Raw genomic sequence first — 17,315 nt, 5'->3', positions numbered from 1 at the left:
CACTTACAAAAAAAATTACTGTGTATTGCTATTATAATCCAATGGAAAATCTTACAAGTTATCCAATATGCACAGGTCACATCTACAAGCATGGCACCTGTAACGATTGCAGTTATAAAAAAAATTGTATTATGAAATTTATAAATTTTTAGATGAAGTAGTGGGGAGGCCCCTTGGTTTCTCTCGACGGGGTTGTTTGAAACTAGCAGCCGTCTGCAAGAGAATCCATTGCCTTATTTGACTCCGGGTCATTCAGGAAGTCTGTGCTACAGTGCTGAATGACTGAGATTCGTGTTTTGACAGCGGGCGTGCACCTGCTTGAAAGAAAACAACCAATCATGAAACACAGACGATCCTTCAGTTTTGTTCAACACACAACTGGTATAACAATAATCTTTTTATGCGAAAAAATACATTCGTTTAGGCATGGACGTCACAAGGATATATTTTTTGGGGGGGACTTAAATTGATTTAGTTGTTGAGGAATATCCATCCCCTGGACAAAATGCGGGGGGTTGGGGGGGTCCTCCCCCGGGAAAAATTGGGGTTTGAAGGTGCAAAAAGGTGGTTTTTAGGAATTTTTTCTTTCCTAAATATTTTAATTATAATTTGGTTGCAATATATAATTTATTTTTTATAAAAAAATATTTTCAGAGAACAAATTTGTAAAAACACAGTTAACATATCTGCTGGTGCTATATCCATACAAAATCATTAATTGCGCAACATATGGGTTATATCACAGAAATCATATTTTTAATATAACTACGAAACTAAATATATTATTGGGGGGGGGGGGTCCCCCCCCCACCGTCCTCCCCCCCCCTCCCCCTCCCCCCCGGTTGCGACGCCCATGCGTTTAGGGGCAACTTTAACACTTCCTCTTGCAGTGGTATGTGTCTTCTTCTTTTTCGAAATCGTCGGCAAGTTTCGGGCCTTTCGACCGACGTTCGCTCTGGAGCAGTGGCGTAGCAGGTGGGTGGCAGGGATGGCCCCCGCCAGGGGCGCCGGAGCAGGGGGGGGGGGGGGGGGGCCGCCACCGCGACGGTTTCGCATTACCTTTGAATATATATATACTGTATAGAAGTCGCGAGTGGATAGGATTTACTCTACGTTTTTCAGGAGCGTATGATGAGCAGCTTGGGAACTTCACCGCTGCAGTGCGCTGCCGTAACGCCCTGTATCGTCTTATGTTGTTATGTACACGTTAGAGCGCAGCACTGTCGCCCGCTGTATTCCCCCCCCCCCCATATATCATTCACTGCAGCTCAAGGTCGTTCAACGGGAAGGGGAAGGGGTGTTTGAAGAGTTCGACACTCGTCTGCCAGTAGGGACCACCACAAGTCGATGCCCTAGAGATGGTGGCGATTGCTGCGGTGAATCAACCAACTACCTCAAAACCGTATTAGAAATTTTAACCTGGGCTGGCGACTTCTATACAGTATATATATTCAAAGGCATTACTGAACCCCCCCCCCCCCCCTCCTTCTTTTAAACCAAGAGGGGGCGCCATTTTCAATTCTGGCCAGTGGCGCCAGTCACCTCAGCTGCGTCACTGCTCTGCAGATTGACGCGAGCTAACGACGCACCATTGTTGGGAGTCCCCGCCTATCTCTAAAGCGTGTTTACAACAGGCCACTTGCCTTGCCGTGCTTGATAAACTCTTATCTGACGGCCCGCACCGCAGAGACAGCAGCTGTCCCGACGCGCGGCCAGTTAGCTTGACACACGATCTCTTGAGACCCGGCTGAGCCTTGGTGGGGGGAGGAGGGGGGGGGGGGTTGTTTATCACGAAGTGGCGTCGTCTGCCGAGTCCAGCGAACGCGCCAGTCTTGACGACCATCACGACCCCAGAACGGAACCTCGCTACGCGATGCGTCGTTGTCTGTTGTTGTTCTTCGCGACCGCCGTTCTGGCCGCTGGCGCTGGTGTCGTCGGCGACTCTGCGAATCCCGTGGTCATCAACACCTGGCCGTTCACGAACGCAACGGCTAAAGGTAAAAGTTCTGGCTGAGATTTTACTAAACAACTAGCTGAAGTACCCGGCGTTGCCCGAGCTATAATTTGGTTGTCTGCAAAGTCAGTTTACGGACGATAGTTTAACGTGACAACGTCATAACAAAACATTGATGAAATGATTGCATACTTTTATGAATAAATATTGAATAATTTTTATTGAATTATCGCTATTCTGTATGGATACAAAGAAGGAGTGAAATGAATTCTACAATTTAATTGATAAATTTACTTTTATTTGCACTCATTAATTCAAATATGTTTATTACTTTAACGAAGAGATTATTTTAAGTATAACTTTTATACATGTTTGCTATTTAACTTCTTCCAATTTGTGTTATTCTGTTAAGGATAGGACGATGATAGGAAAAGTAGGAAACGAATGGGAGTGTTTCAAGTTTAATGTGCCTCGAAAAAGTCAAATCGATGGTTGTTCCAATCGAGTGAAAGAGAGATAGATGCGGCGCAAGCGTACAATGAGCGTAACATGACAATGAGCGTAACGGGACGAGTCATCCTTTTTCGTGCGTGCAGCCGGCGTTCATCGATTTATTAGCCGTCTCGTCAAAAAAAAAAAAAAAAACGAGAAGTGACACAAACTCACTGATTGTGTGTCTGTAACCTTCCTCCTATGATTTTCTATCATAAAACTGAATTTAACCCCTTTTCACACCCTTAGAGATAGAATTTCATAATTATATTTAGTCTATGTAACTCTCCGGCACATAAACCGTCTATATACAAAAAGAAAATATATCGATCCGTTGCTTCGTTGCTGTGTGAAAGGACGAAAAGACAAACACACTTTTGCATTTATAATAGACGGGATGCTAAGACAGCTATTGGCCGCTGAAAATCGAATTTATAATTCATTTATGTATGTAATTATTTTAATTAATAACAAATAACCTTAAATAAAAGAGACCAGTCAAGGCATCAAATGTTTGTTACCCTTTTACGGCCTTACATTTATAAACAAAATTCATCTTTCTAATTTTTTCCACAACAATTATGCAGGTAAAAATTAAAAACAAAAATTTCATTATGTTGGATTTCGATTAGTCTAGCCACATGCTAAACCCTTAGTTCCCGAAGTGATACAGCACAAGAATTCCGTTGAAGTAACTTAGTCATGAAAAATATATATATATAACAACATTGCATTGGTGATCACATTGATTAGAAAATCAAATTTATGATTGTCAATATACTGTAAAATGATTGCAAATTAAATTGTACTACATCTACTGTCAGAGTAGTATTTAATACATACTACGTCATCAAGTTCTTGGAATGGTATATTTAATATTTTGGTTCGGAAACTCATTAAATAGCACAATTTTGCATCTAAAATTCCAAATTTTTCTGGAGGAGGACCCCCCGCTCTAGGTCTGAGGTAAGTTTGATACATCTTTTCGCCCCCCCCCCCCCCCCACTCATGAAAACGTTCCGACGTCCCTGATGGGAAGGCACTGCGAGAGGGCGTATGTGCTTTTCAGAAAGCGGCTGCTAGTTCTAAGTCCTTGTATTTGTAAGAGGCGGCCGTCTGGCCGACCGGCCTCGTCTCTAGCTTCCTCGTAACAATATGTAACATAATCATGTAATGGTAACTTTTAACTCGGACAAAAAGAAGCAAATAACTCATATAGAGTACCCAGGTGCTGACAACAATGGGCTATATTTGTTATCTTCTCCTAAGTGGGACCATTGCAATGCCCTGCCCGAGAATTAAATCTTCACTGTTTCCAACTCATAGGAGAGCCGATGTTTACAGCTAGTGGCCAGTCTTATGTCTTAATAAACACAACCCTGATCTATTTTAAACTATCATCAAAACTGTAATGACGTAGACAGTAACCACTCAATAACAATACTTTTCTTTTGGCTTATGTAAACATACTTCAGGTACGACAAAGCGCATTTAATAAGATAATCAAGATTCAGTATAAATTAAATGATAGTGTTTCACTGACATAGTAATAAGAATTATTGGACTCTCTACATAGACCACGAGAGTAAACAATTTTATTTTGGCAGTCAAATCATGTGTGGTTATTTCAATCAGATTTGTGATTTAAACACAGATTTTAATGCATCAAAATAAATTAAACTTTAAATTTGGTTGGCAGAAACATTATGTGCTTCGTTTCTCGAAAGATATTAAGTTAGTTAAAAGTACTTATGTTCAAACACTTTGAACAAAGGTTTTGTTAACTCAGTGCAACGAGAAGAATATAAATTAGAGACTACAATAAATAGTTATTCAAGTTTCCATTCATTAGCCTTAATTTGATTTTTCGCAATAATTTTTTTATAATTATTTCAGCACAACAGTGCAACACCCTGTTACGTCCCAAGGCATAGGCCTAAATGGGATAGGTAGGACGCGAAATACTCCATCTGGGTTTCAACAGTTTAAAAGTTTTCCTGTGTTTTTTTTTTTTTTTTAATTTGGCTTCACTAAGCGTAGTATGTACTTAATTATTTTGGCATACCTGAATTTGCAAATGATTAGGCACTACAATCTTGAATTCATTATTTTTTATTGCGACTACAACTATAATAATTCTGTGTTGACTTTGTAAATATTTTTATGTGTGATCTCTAATTTGAAGGTAGGGCGCAACAGAATAGGTGGAATAGAGCCACTTAATATTTGTGCGGTTATAAAATGCCAACATTAAAAACTAAGTTTTAAATATATCGAAAACATAGAAATTTCTTAACCATAATGACTTATATAAAAAAAAGTAATTTTACAGACATTATTAGTTCAGAATGAAAATAATGGTGTGTTAACGAGGTAGCTTATTGAGTATGATTGCAAACTATTACAATTTGAAGAAGAAAAATATAAAATGTTTATTTATTCAGATTTTGGTAGCAATGAAATAAACATGGCTGCCTTGTGCACATGTGAATGGGTGTGTTCTTGTGTATTATTTGCAACTGAAACCGAGATTATTTCAGCACTTATACTTGCGGCTAAACAGTTTTTAAGTTTTGAAACAAAAGATAAAGCAATATAACACAAGGAGTTGGCATTTCACAACAGCACAAATATTTTAGTGGCCCTATTCCACCTAACCAAGTATTTTAGTTGTTTCGTATTTGGAAAAATAAAGCACTCATAGTAAATATTCCTCGGAACAAACGACCAAAAAAATATATATCAAGGTAGCCAACATTTTATTTCGAAAAGTAACGACATTTAGGTTGTTTATGTTGCTGATAAATACCGCACACTTAGGTGATTTCCAAAGTTATAGCATTGAGCTTTGTGGTCTTTTGTTTTGTTTTCAAAACGCAAATGATTTTGTGTTCTGTATCAGTTCTGGTAATGCATCGCTACATCACAGAATTTAAATTCTGAGCAGTTATGTAATGCCACTGGGCCCATTACTCTTCTTATTATTGTATTATTGTACAGCTATCTCCGCTAATATTTAATTTAATTAGTATTTCAAGCTGCTTCACTTTCAGGGCTTGACTAGTTTATTAATCTCCACAAAATATTCATTTTCATTTATATTTTAATGCTGTTAAATATATTTCAAGGCTGAGAAATTATAGAACGTATTTAATAATTGGCAGAGAAAATGAACTGGTGAAAATATTGGTACACAAAATGTAATGTATTCAACTGTACAGATTCCTTTATTATACCATGTGTTTCGCCATTTTTCTTGTATACAGTTAATTTTTATACATGTTTTTAAAATGGTTATAGAACAACACTGGCAATAAATAGCATTAACAGCATTAAAAATATATTAAAATTAATTCATGCATTTCAATTTACAGCCGTATTTTTAAAAGTGCCGCCAGGCCGTAGTTGACGTAGCTAGTTCAGTTAAGTACTGCTAGAATGCAATCGCGTTTCAGAGATTGTTTGGACATCCAGTAGATGGCAGTAAAGTCGCACGTTTTAATCTGGGTACATGGATAAAGCATTGACTTACCGGTCTTGTCTTGTATAGTCTTTGTAATGAATTCAAAAATGTGCAGTGACGTAATGCGTGTTATGATTTTTGCTTCAATTACAGGCTATGTTTCTAATTATTCAAAAACCACCGGAACACCAGTGGTTATAAATACTTGGCCATTTACGAATGCAACAATTAAAGGTTGTTGAAACAATATATATTTTTTTTTCATAGGCCTCAATTTCGGGTAATTCTGAATGATAGTCCCTATTTTGATCTGCCAAATTATTGAAAAAATAAATATATATATTTTATATTCCCTGCTTTCTTTCTCATTTACTCTCAAAAAGGGCTTTGTGATATTTATATTTAGTAATTCTGAAGGAAAGCCTTTTTTCTGTTTATATAATATTACATGTGCATACAAAGTTTGAAAGTAAACAAAATCATTTTCGGAATTTTATTTGATCTGATAATACGTTCGTAATTCATTGTTACATCACTAGTATAGTATAGTAGTAATATAGTAGTTTTATTGTCAAAGTCGACTACAAAAATATACAATTGTACATGTAGTATAGGACTCATATTAAGGATCTTTCGATGTACTAAATTAAAACAAGTATCATGTACCACAGGATCATGCCATCAGGATCAATGGATAGACTTGTATATGCAATATAAAACTTTTACCCTCTGAACAGTCTTGCCAGCCTTTCACTGTAGCTAATCTAACCAAACCAATTTTCCACATTATTTTTGTAAGTATTTTTAATGTATCTAACATAACATAACGAAGCATCCTCAGTATTTTAAATATTATTTTAATGTAGCTAATCCAACCATTCTCATGATATTACAATATTTGTAAAACTTTTGCCTAACCACTAAAATACTTGGAAGTGTCACAATGCCATCTTAGAGAATGATCGAAAAACATGTTGGGATGTAAAAGAAAAAAAAATTGGAATTTTTTATAACATTTTTCAGAAAAGAGGTTTGCCTTCTAAATGTTAATTATTCCTTCAACAGTTCATTTTACATAATTCACAGAAAATTAGGTTATTTGTACATGGCTTATGGGCTGTCAAAAGTACCATATGGAAGTGGCTTCATACGCTCAAGAGGTGTATTATCTAGGAGAGGGTCACAGACATTTTGTAATCATTGTGTGTATCAGTATTGCGGTATCAAGTAGTTTATCTGCAGTTTACTGCTTTAATAGGTTGCTTAAAAATTGTAACTTACTGTGATGGTCAGTTAGGTTAAGTTAACTAATTTTAAAATACTGTAAAATTGTAGGTTATGTAGCTACATTAATGACGTATAAAATTTGGTTTACTAATGTAGCTTTCCTTCTTTTTGCAAGAATCAACATAACTTGTGAAAATCTTACCTCGGAACATAAATGGACGGTCTCCAGGTAAATGTTACAAGTCACATTTTGGTGATGTTTAGTTTATTCCAGCAATAAACTCTTAAGTATACGTAGAATATGTAATGCATTTTTAATCATTGGCAACTATGTTGGTAAATAAAATAATAGGTAATGCAAGAAAAATTTTAGTATTTAAATTCAATTTTTATATAAGAGTTTTTTGTTTCTCCTGCAAAAAGTGAATTCTTGACTTCTTACCTACCTTTTACCCGGAGACCGTCCAAAAATTCTTAATGAAACCAATGACCAATACTATGGAATTTGAAGCAGCATCAAAAGGTATATTTAGAGCCAGTTCAGTGCATGGCTGACCGTGCCCGCAGCCTGGGAGACTCTGTACCTGAAGAAGCTGTCGGCGCTGGACGCTGTGGAGCGTGGCTGCTCGGTGTGCGAGGAGGAGCAGTGCGACGGGTCGGTCGGCTATGGTGGCAGCCCTGACGAGGCCGGCGAGACCACGCTGGACGCCATGATCATGGACGGGTACGCTCGCGCCGGCTCCGCAATGTGTCTGCCCGATAGTCGCTGCCGATTGTCGAGTTGTGCAGCCGGAGGTACCTACTTACGTATTAACGCCACCGCAGCTACTGATTTGGCGGTTCTTAAGTGCCGCCAATCCACACCTAAGATTTTTCAATACCTGTGCATTGCTGCCGCCGTCGCCGCCAATGTATGTTTGTGTGTTTGTTTTGATGAACTTAATTCAAATAATGTGAATGGTCGATTAGGTAAGGTTAGCTACATTAAAAAAAAAAAAAAACTATATATATTTTTATTATGGTTGCTTAGGAATTACAAATTTAAGATGTGGCTTTTCTGACCTTTGGAATCTTATTTATCAGAGTTCATATTGCGAAAGCATCAGGTGAAAGGAAATAGAGACTTTTTTGAATCTATGTTAAACTCTGTATTGGCCCATTTTCCACCAAAAGTCAATTGACTACTTTGTTTTTAAATAAAGTGTTTTGAATTTTGAAAGTGTTTTATTTTATGAGTTGTCGCAAAAATTTTAGGTGTGGATTGGCGGCACTTAAAAACCGCCAAATCTGTAGCTGCGGTGGCGTTAATACGTAAGTACCAAGCCGGAATTACAATAGTCCATCTCCTCCATCCGTCCGTCCGTCCGTCCGTCCGTCCGTCCGTCCGTCCGTCCTTCCTTCCGTAAAAAGCTTGGTAACCTAAGACTTTTGACGAACGGACGGGTGAAATTATAACCTCCAAATGTTAGCAAGGGTTTTGCATATACAATTTTTTTATATAAGAAGTTTTTGAAGTTTGTTTAATAATTTAGTTGCTTGAATAATAATTTTTAAAAATATCTTTTAACACATTTTAAAGGTTGTGTTTTAAAGCAAAAATAGACTGATTCACATAAGTGTAATTAATTGTGCACTGTAACTCTGAAAATTCGAATATAAATACTATAGTGAAAAAAAGTGAGTGCATAGCGTACATGATTGTCAAACTGATATAATTATATAAGATATTTTTTCTCCAAAATTTAAGTTTTTGCCACATTGGGCAACGCGAATATTAAAATAATATTATGACAATACGAATGGAATGTTTTAAATTGCTTGGCGGCTGATCAACCAACGAATGACAGTTGGCCAACGACGGACGCAATTTTATTAAAATACAATAATCCTAAATGTTGAAACTTACTTGTCATTTTAGTTTGAAATTAAGACTACATACATACTATTCAAACACAAAAACTCATTGAATGAAGGGGGGGGGGGGGGGGGGGAAAGAGACATTTTCTACCTTTTAATGTTGAAAATCTCGGCTTCCTAGAATAGTGGAGGAAGACACATCAAGAAGAACCTGAGCATCAGAGGGTCTCTAACATTTAATAATTAAATCAATATTTTTGTAGATTTTTATTCTATACAAATTCAATTTAATATCTATAAAGTATTTCAGTTGTCATTTTATTTTATAAGGATTCAGAAATAATTAAATTATTAAAACATTATTATTTTGAACATATTGACCTATTAGTCTCTTCACCCAAATTTTTGAGTGTAAAATATTTGTTATGTTTTTGGGTACATATGTATAAATATTTGAAATAACAGTGAATATGATGTAACTTTTATTTCTAATACTCAATTAATTAAATGTTTGTACTGCCTGTACATGTAGGGTGCCTGGTCTAATCATGCCCAAGCGCCCAAAGTTCCACAGATTTGTCCAGCATTGCTTGTAGGTAAATACATATTATGTCTGTTCTAGCACGTATCTTACGGAAAGCAGGAAATCATGCAGTACGTACTGTTTCTGGTTTAACCATTCGTAATGCTTTGTCTTGAAACTCTTTATTTTTACAATATAATGTATTTAATAAATAAAAATTATAGTTTAGAGATGATGACCACATATATGAATGGTCGATTTAAGACTGTATGCACATTATTTCATGCTTTCATTACAAGTTAGGACTAGCAAAAAAAAAAAATTTCTCCTTAAAGTTTCTAAAAACCCATCAAATAAGAACTTGTTTAGTAGAAAAGGCAGTTTATAAAAAAATTGTGATCATGTGAAAAAAAAAACACTAAAATTAGAAGCAAAATAATTTTGGGATGCTTATCCGTTTAAGCCTCTGCACAAAACTGTACAAAAATGTTCGACACGTTAAGACCTTTGGAGAAAGGAGAGTTGGTAGCAGGAGTTAGTAGGGAAGATACTACAGTGTTCTGCGTGTGTGCAATAGCTAGTATGGGGGGGGGGGGGGGGGGGGTGTGTTAAGAAGCATGCCCCTCCTCCCCCCCCCCCCGGGAAAATTTATGATTTTAAGGTGTAAAATAGTGGTATTTTTTAGCAGTTTTAAATATTGTAATGGTACAAAATTTTATTAATTTTTAATATGAAATTTGTTTGACTGATGAATAAGAAATATTTAAATAAAGAGCTGGTGCTTGTGCTGAGGGAGGGGTGGGGGGTGGTTTGAACCCCTAAACCCCCCTCCCCCTGCTGGGTACGCCGCTGACCGCCTTGCAGGACGTCGATGGACGCGGGCGCGGTGGGGGCGCTGCGGAGGGTGAAGCACGCGGTCTCGGTGGCCCGTCGGGTGCTGGAGAACACACGCCACACCCTGCTGGTGGGCGACCAGGCGACCCGGTTCGCGCTCGCCGTGGGCTTCAGCGAGGAGCCCCTGCAGACCAACCACTCCCGCGAGATGTGGCGGCGGTGGCGCGACGGCCGCTGCCAGCCCAACTTCTGGACGGTACGCTGCCCCCGGGCTCGCTCCCCTCCCCCGGAGCGCGGACGCGTCCTCTTGGAACGATTCCTGCAACTGGGAAGACTGGTGCAACTTAAATGTATTGGACGTACAGTCAAACCTCGGTAACGCAGACCAGAAGGGACCATGATTTTTGTCACTTTGCAAATAACGAGGGGTTCTAATAACCAAAGTAATAAATAAAAAATAAATCACCAAATTTCCATAATGTCTAAATGAATTTCGAATAAAATTAAATTTGCACTCACTTTTACGTATACCACACAAAATGTACTTTTTTGAGGTTATCAGTAACATACAGTGTTTAAATGAAACTTCACATTGATTCTTTAGATTACTTTAGAATGTTTGTATTAACTATTCTTTACTAGAATGTAATAATCAGAGTTTGGTATTAACGGGTTTTTTTTATTAATGAGGTTTCACTGTACATCATTCCTGGATTTACGCTGGTTATCTAAGGGGGAAAATAAAAAAAATAAAAACAGAAATGACTACATAACACACTGTTGTGCAGTCAGAGCCACGGTGGTCGCCTCCCGTCGAGTCATTCCGGCATGGACACACATTTTTCACAAGTGGGAGATGCGGCAGACGTTGCCACGAGCCTGTGGATTTTCTTAGTTTTCCTCCAGCCATTCATTTCATCGGTGCCTTTATCCCCACCTTACCTCCCTGGCATCATCATTTATTCATGATACAAAGAAGCTTCGTAGAGAAGTTTCTGAAAGGACTGGTAAATGGGGACCCGCGAATTTCCCGGATTCCCTCAGTCTCGAAGGGAGACTCCAAACATTTATTCCTCAGGATATGCTTTGATGGTAGGCTGACAATTTCTTGAACACTCCCTCTGCAACTGCGGGCCAGTAAACTACCAGCTAGCAGGAGAGTCGACGAATCACGTCGATACACACCCTAAAGAAGGGATAGTTCTACAGGAAGGAATCAGCCAATAGAAAAAAAAAAATGTGTGTGTGCGTGTGTGTGTGTGTGTGTGTGTATATATATATATATATATATATATATATATATATATATATATATATATATATATATATATATATATATAGAGAGAGAGAGTACAGTGTTTTATCATATAATCCTCGCACATTTTATAATTTTATAATAAAATCAAGTATGTTAAAATTAAATTAGAAAAATTTACAACATTCGTGAATATTAAAATATTCCATTCAAAATTCATTTTGAATAAAACAAATAGCATTTGTAGAAGCCAACTCGGAAGCGTGACAAATGTGCGGTCAAAAGTCTACAGTTGACAGTGAACCTCATGCCATTGCAATCTTTGAACTTTAAAATGTTCCAGAATGTCTCGCCGGACCCGACGAAGCACTGCGGCCCGTACAAGCCGGACGGAGCGGCGGAGAAGACGGAGCAGCGGGGCGGAGGGACGTTTGGGGTCGAGGGCAATCACGACACCATCGGCATGGTGGCGCTAGACCTGGAGGGCAAGATGGCCGCGGGGACTTCGACCAACGGGGCTCGCTACAAGATACCAGGGTACCGTCACTAGCACTGTGCAGTGTGTGTACCGTGTTTACCCCCGCACAGGTTTTTTTTTCTTCGTAAAATTTGTGTTTAAAAAAAGCAGCATAGCACAGCTTCCGTCAAGCTCCAATATTGGTTAACATGCTGTTGCTCAATGGACAGTGGTTATCTAGCATGTGTTTTGTGAGTGTGTTTCTGTGAGAAAGATGTCGCAACCAGGGCCGGTGCAAGGTCAATTGGCACCCTAGGCGAAAAAACTTAATGCCCCTTCCTTCCCCGGCTGGACACCACAAAAAAAATTTCCTTGCCTCAAAATACATCACGTAAGCCTAAGATTTTGTCAACAATCAAATGTAAGCAGGCTTGTGTTTTTTTTATACTTTTTTGCTTATTACAAATCATAAAACAGGTCACCGTGGACTTTAAATAATTACTTATATCAATATAAACATTCCAAACTGTTACAAAAATCTATTTTCATCTAGTTTCAATAATCGTTAAACATATTATATGAGCTGTTATGTGTCGTGCTGCGCCGCCCCCTGCTACTTGGCGCCCTGGGCGGTTGCCTAGTTCGCCTACATGGACGCGCCGGCCCTGGTCGCAATGATTACCGAAGGTTTGCGATTGCGGTAATCTACGGTTGTAGAAAGGGCTTAAAAGAAAATAATTTTAAAAAAAGGTTCAGGGAATGGGATATCGTGCTGGTGTTGGAATTTGGTAAATCAAATTGAGTGGCTTACCTGGCACCTTGTCGCTAGGTTGTGTGTTGCCCGCTGGCCTGTGTTTACAGCTGAGGTGCTGTGTGGTTCTAGTTTCAGGCGTACTTGCTGACGTCGGCTGGAGAGCTCATCCCTGAAGCACAGGTGTTTGCTCCGGTGTTTCCAGGCGGGTGGGCGACTCCCCCATCCCGGGGTCCGGAGCGTACGTGGACGGTGAAGTGGGCGGGGCCGCCGCCACGGGGGACGGGGACATCATGATGAGGTTCCTGCCGAGGTGAGAAAACTGCTCCCTGTGATTTGCTTCTTCGGGTAAGACGGAGCGCCCCTCTCTCTTAGATGAGGAGATGGTCATGCCGACCAAAACTCTCCTGTGGTTTCGTTTTCATCGCAATCAACCGGAAATTTTTTCTCCCCACTCATCGAAATCATCAAAAAAATAAAAGTCCATTTATGCGTTCCATCCAAAGCTGCACTCGCAATCATCCGTCTCATTCGTCCGTCGATCACGTGACCTGCAGCCAATCAGATGGCCGGGAAAATTCCATCCATCCGTCCGTCATAACTAGAGACCCGGAAATTTTGCGGATACTTCTGGCCTCAGCATAGAATTGAAAGTTATAGGTGTGCTCGACCCATGTTTACTTTCCCATTGGTTTATTTCTTAGCGAGAACATTTTTATCCTTGTTATTTGGCACTACCTGATTCGCTTACTTCTCTACTAGCTGGACATCGTTGGATCACGGTCGTAGAGGGGCGTGTCCAGATAACTGCGGTCCAATCATGAACACAGTGCGAGAGTGTGAAGGTTTGCATTCTAGCTTGCGACTAAATGAATCTGCTAAATTTCGATACCTATTGCTGACAACCTTTACCATGTTAAAAGGTTTTTAAGCAAATATATATGTTTAGCTGCTTCCATAAAAGGTTATTATCTTACGTTTGTACATATTTTTAAGAAATTATAATATTTTAATAAATATCAGAGCAAAAAAAAAATTGAATTTAATGATTGTAATGATAAATTTTTGCCAACTAGACAATTATTACTAATGTTATTAAATAATTATTAAGTTTAAAAGACAAAAAAATTCAGTGGTTTGTTTATTATTTTGTTTTAAATCTGTTCTATTTCTTGACTTAATTTATGTTTCGGTGCTTTGCATAGTATTGATTCACATTTTGGTGGTACTTCAATTTCATCAACTCACCACAAAATCTTATCCTTAACAATAAAGACACATGAGCTTGCTTTCCAATGTTGTTTGAACTGTCCACTGTTAATGATCTGGTGCCTTCACACCAGGACATTCTGCAGTAAAAAAACATTTATACTCTCGTGGGATTGTTGTGGTAAAGGAGACGGGCTACACAGTAGACATCTGCGAATTGTGATTTTTTAGTTCGAATCGTATTCGAATCGAATTTAAAAAAAATTCACGAGTTTCGAATTTTTTTCGAATCGAATTTGAGATTGAGAATAATTATTATTAAAATAACATAGATCATTAAAAATTTTTAACATAGGCCTATCACCTTTGAAAAACTTGTAAGTACCGTATCAATAATTTAAATGTCCGTTATTCTCTGAAAATCATACTAATTACTGTATTTTGTAAATTTACAAACTGACAATCATTAGTGTGTTTGAACGTTTGACAGTTTTATTTGGTTATTTTAAAAAGTGGAACATGGCTACACACATTATTTACAGTAAAACTTAGGGCGCGGTTACACGGGACGCTGAACTACTTCAGGTGAACATGTTTAAGTAAACACGTTTACAAACGCGAAAGTGTACGGTTACACGGTAGTTGCTGAAAAGTGTGTTCAGCTCTAAAACCGATTGTCTACTGTCAACGAATGACTGTTGTTGATCTTCTCTATTTTGTATCCAGAAAACGCGGGATTTTCTCACTTGTTTATACAGTATTATAAGCAGAAATGGAATGTGTTTTCATATTGCTCAATATTTTTTTTATAAATCGGGAATTCAAACAACATGCACAGTAAAAATTCTTAAACTTATTTTTTATTATTTTTTGAGCGAGAGTACGTATCTCAGTTTTAAGAAAATTAAGGTCAGGATCAATTAAAAAAATTATATATATAATTACCTGTTGATTTTTTTTGTTGCATTCGGTAAAATATTACTCAAACTTGTGCCAGGAACACTTTCCATCTTGAATTTCTGCAAAGGACTGTTTATATTCTAAACAGCCAATCAGAGGCTAATGTAGAAGATATGTCAATCTGAACTACTTTGCCAACCTGTTTAAGTTAAATGGGAAATGGCCTCGAACGAAACATGATCAGACTGTGTGTAACCGCACTCAACAGCTGAACATGTTCACCTGAAGTAGTTCAGACTCCCGTGTAACCGCGCCCTTATTTTCACTTTTCATGGGTTCAAAGTAAAAAAAAATTAAAAAGCGGGAAAGTGTAAATAAAGGGAATACCATAAAAAGTATCACAGCTTACCATATTTAGCATGTTTGACTTTCAAGGATAAAAATATTAATAAAAATATCACAGCATAAGGAAGTTGTACAAAAGAAAAATAACAAATTACCTACCATTTTTATCGCTTAAGCATCGCTCATTTTATTCTAAAATCAAGTTTGAAAATTAGGGGCGAGACCGTTGGTGCTACTATTTTGCAAAAAAAAAAAAAAAAAAAATTAATCTATAAAAACAAAACCTATTCATGGACAGTACATTTATTTAAAAAGTAGACTTTGCGAAAGCACGCCAAATAATTTAAATTAATGAGTGATGCAATAAAACCATTTTATTCAACGTAAAAAAAAAAGAAACCCTTAACAAGAACGTAATTTGTAACTAAATGCATAACGATCATGCGGGTTAACTCTGTTGCTGACAGAGCGCGTGCGTGCATGCAGTCTGCGAGCTATCGATATCAATCTTCGACTACGTGCGCGCGATCTATACGGTAATACAGGAATCAACACAACCAAACTGGCGCTGCTTACGTTTTTATAAGCGGTATAAAGCGACTCCCGAGACGTTAAAGATGAAGTTTATAACTTTTAAAAAGTCTTTAAATCACTATTTACAATCAGATTACTTTTAATAGGATTAATTAAGTTAGTAAGCAGTTTTATCAGAACGAACGGCGTAAACTGCTTAAAGCAAAAGGCGCGTTGTAAACAACGGGAATTTATTACATTACATCAAATGAGGTTAAAACGGGACAGAAATTAAAAGGTTAAAATAACGGGAAAACGTATATAACGGTAACTTAAATAAGGGGTTTCGCTGTATAATTGTTGAAAGTGGATGTGATCGTCCATTTACGTTTCTTTAAAACTGGAGGGGGAGGGGGGGGATGTCTTATATTAGTGTATCCCGGCCAGATTTTGCAAGTCGAATTATTGTAAAATGAATTTGATTCGAATTTACGAATCGAATATCAAAAAGTTCGAACTCGAATTCGGAAATTTCGAATATTCGCAGAACCCTACTACACAGACAGTCGAGAGAGACTTACTTATCGGTTTTACAACTTCCGCGTTTACAACTGCAAGTGCGCTTAGCGCCCTGAGCGCGTGCGTGCGATTAGCTCGGCTCGCCGCAAGCAGTTGATGGTTTTTAGGATAGCGGTACAGTGGAACCCCAGATTTTTACGTCATCACGTTTTACTTTTGCTGTCATTTGCACGGCTTTATTTTTGGTCCCGTTTCTGCCGCAGCCTGGTGGCGGTGGAGCAGCTGCGAGCGGGCGCCGCCCCCAGCGCGGCGGGGGAGGTCGCCCTCGCACGCATAGCGCGCCGCTACCCCTCCTTCACGGGCGCCGTGGTGGTGCTGAGCGCGGCGGGCCAGCACGGCGCCGCCTGCCACGGCCTGGGCTCCTTCAGGTTCTCCGTGGCCAGCCCCGCGCTGGGGGGCGTCGTCACGCAGGAGGTGCCGTGCATCGACGCCGGGAGGCACTAGGGTCGCCGGCGTCTGCCGTGTTGGGAAAAAAAAACCTGAATTCCCTACATTTCTGTACTGCAACATTTGGAAGAATTATACATCGACAACTTGTTCACACATTTCATTTGAATTACCATTTATCATATCTCCAAAAAGTTAAAATGGAAATCATGAGCGTGGTCTCTTAACAATAAAATGTTTTGAAACATAGGTCGTGCATACCTTTCCAGTAAAGGTGCGAGTGTTTTTTTTGCTGGGGAGAGGGGGGGAGGGGTGAAAGCTACTCGACCGTCTACTGTTCATTCAAGTCTCCCCTGTTCCTAACCTTTTCAGTCTTGTTACCTCTACTATGACCTGACAAGGAAACCGATTTTACCCTCTTTTACAGTTTTATCGAAGGAAACAACACATGCATACAAAAAGTTGCCTCTATTAATCATAAAATTGCACAAAAATATTTCAATGTGCTTCCTTAAATAATTAATGACAGTTAATGTGAAAGTGGGGTATTTTTTTGTATTTGCAATTTT

General features: G+C 38.6%; 1 protein-coding gene across 3 annotated transcripts; it reads left to right on the top strand.

Annotated features, from left to right (window-relative positions):
• Positions 1–1,683: 1,683 nt before the first annotated feature.
• On the top strand, positions 1,684–16,900 carry LOC134537006 (N(4)-(Beta-N-acetylglucosaminyl)-L-asparaginase). Of its 3 annotated transcripts, none has more exons than XM_063377174.1 (6): positions 1,684–1,997; positions 7,704–7,860; positions 10,381–10,606; positions 11,949–12,142; positions 13,019–13,126; positions 16,563–16,900. In XM_063377174.1, the coding sequence occupies exons 1-6, from the start codon at positions 1,874–1,876 to the stop codon at positions 16,801–16,803; spliced, it is 1,050 nt and encodes a 349-aa protein (XP_063233244.1). In that variant the 5' UTR covers positions 1,684–1,873; the 3' UTR covers positions 16,804–16,900. The 3 variants fall into 3 exon arrangements, with proteins under 3 accessions (XP_063233244.1, XP_063233245.1, XP_063233246.1); XM_063377175.1 differs by lacking the exon at positions 1,684–1,997 and adding an exon at positions 5,978–6,143; XM_063377176.1 differs by lacking the exon at positions 1,684–1,997 and adding an exon at positions 6,972–7,111.
• Positions 16,901–17,315: the final 415 nt, after the last annotated feature.

This window comes from Bacillus rossius, chromosome 11, assembly GCF_032445375.1.
Source record: "Bacillus rossius redtenbacheri isolate Brsri chromosome 11, Brsri_v3, whole genome shotgun sequence".
Lineage (NCBI taxonomy): Eukaryota > Metazoa > Arthropoda > Insecta > Phasmatodea > Bacillidae > Bacillus > Bacillus rossius.
This window is presented reverse-complemented; position numbering and strand designations above follow the sequence as displayed.

What these genes read in the sequence shown, in the direction of transcription:
- LOC134537006 (XM_063377175.1), top strand. Translation starts at nt 6,005, where the DNA reads ATGAATTCAAAAATGTGCAGTGACGTAATGCGTGTTATGATTTTTGCT. An exon ending in GCTCGCTACAAGATACCAGG is followed by an intron (nt 12,143 to 13,018) that starts GTACCGTCACTA and finishes CGGTGTTTCCAG; the next exon opens with GCGGGTGGGCGACTCCCCCA. An exon ending in ATGATGAGGTTCCTGCCGAG is followed by an intron (nt 13,127 to 16,562) that starts GTGAGAAAACTG and finishes TTTCTGCCGCAG; the next exon opens with CCTGGTGGCGGTGGAGCAGC.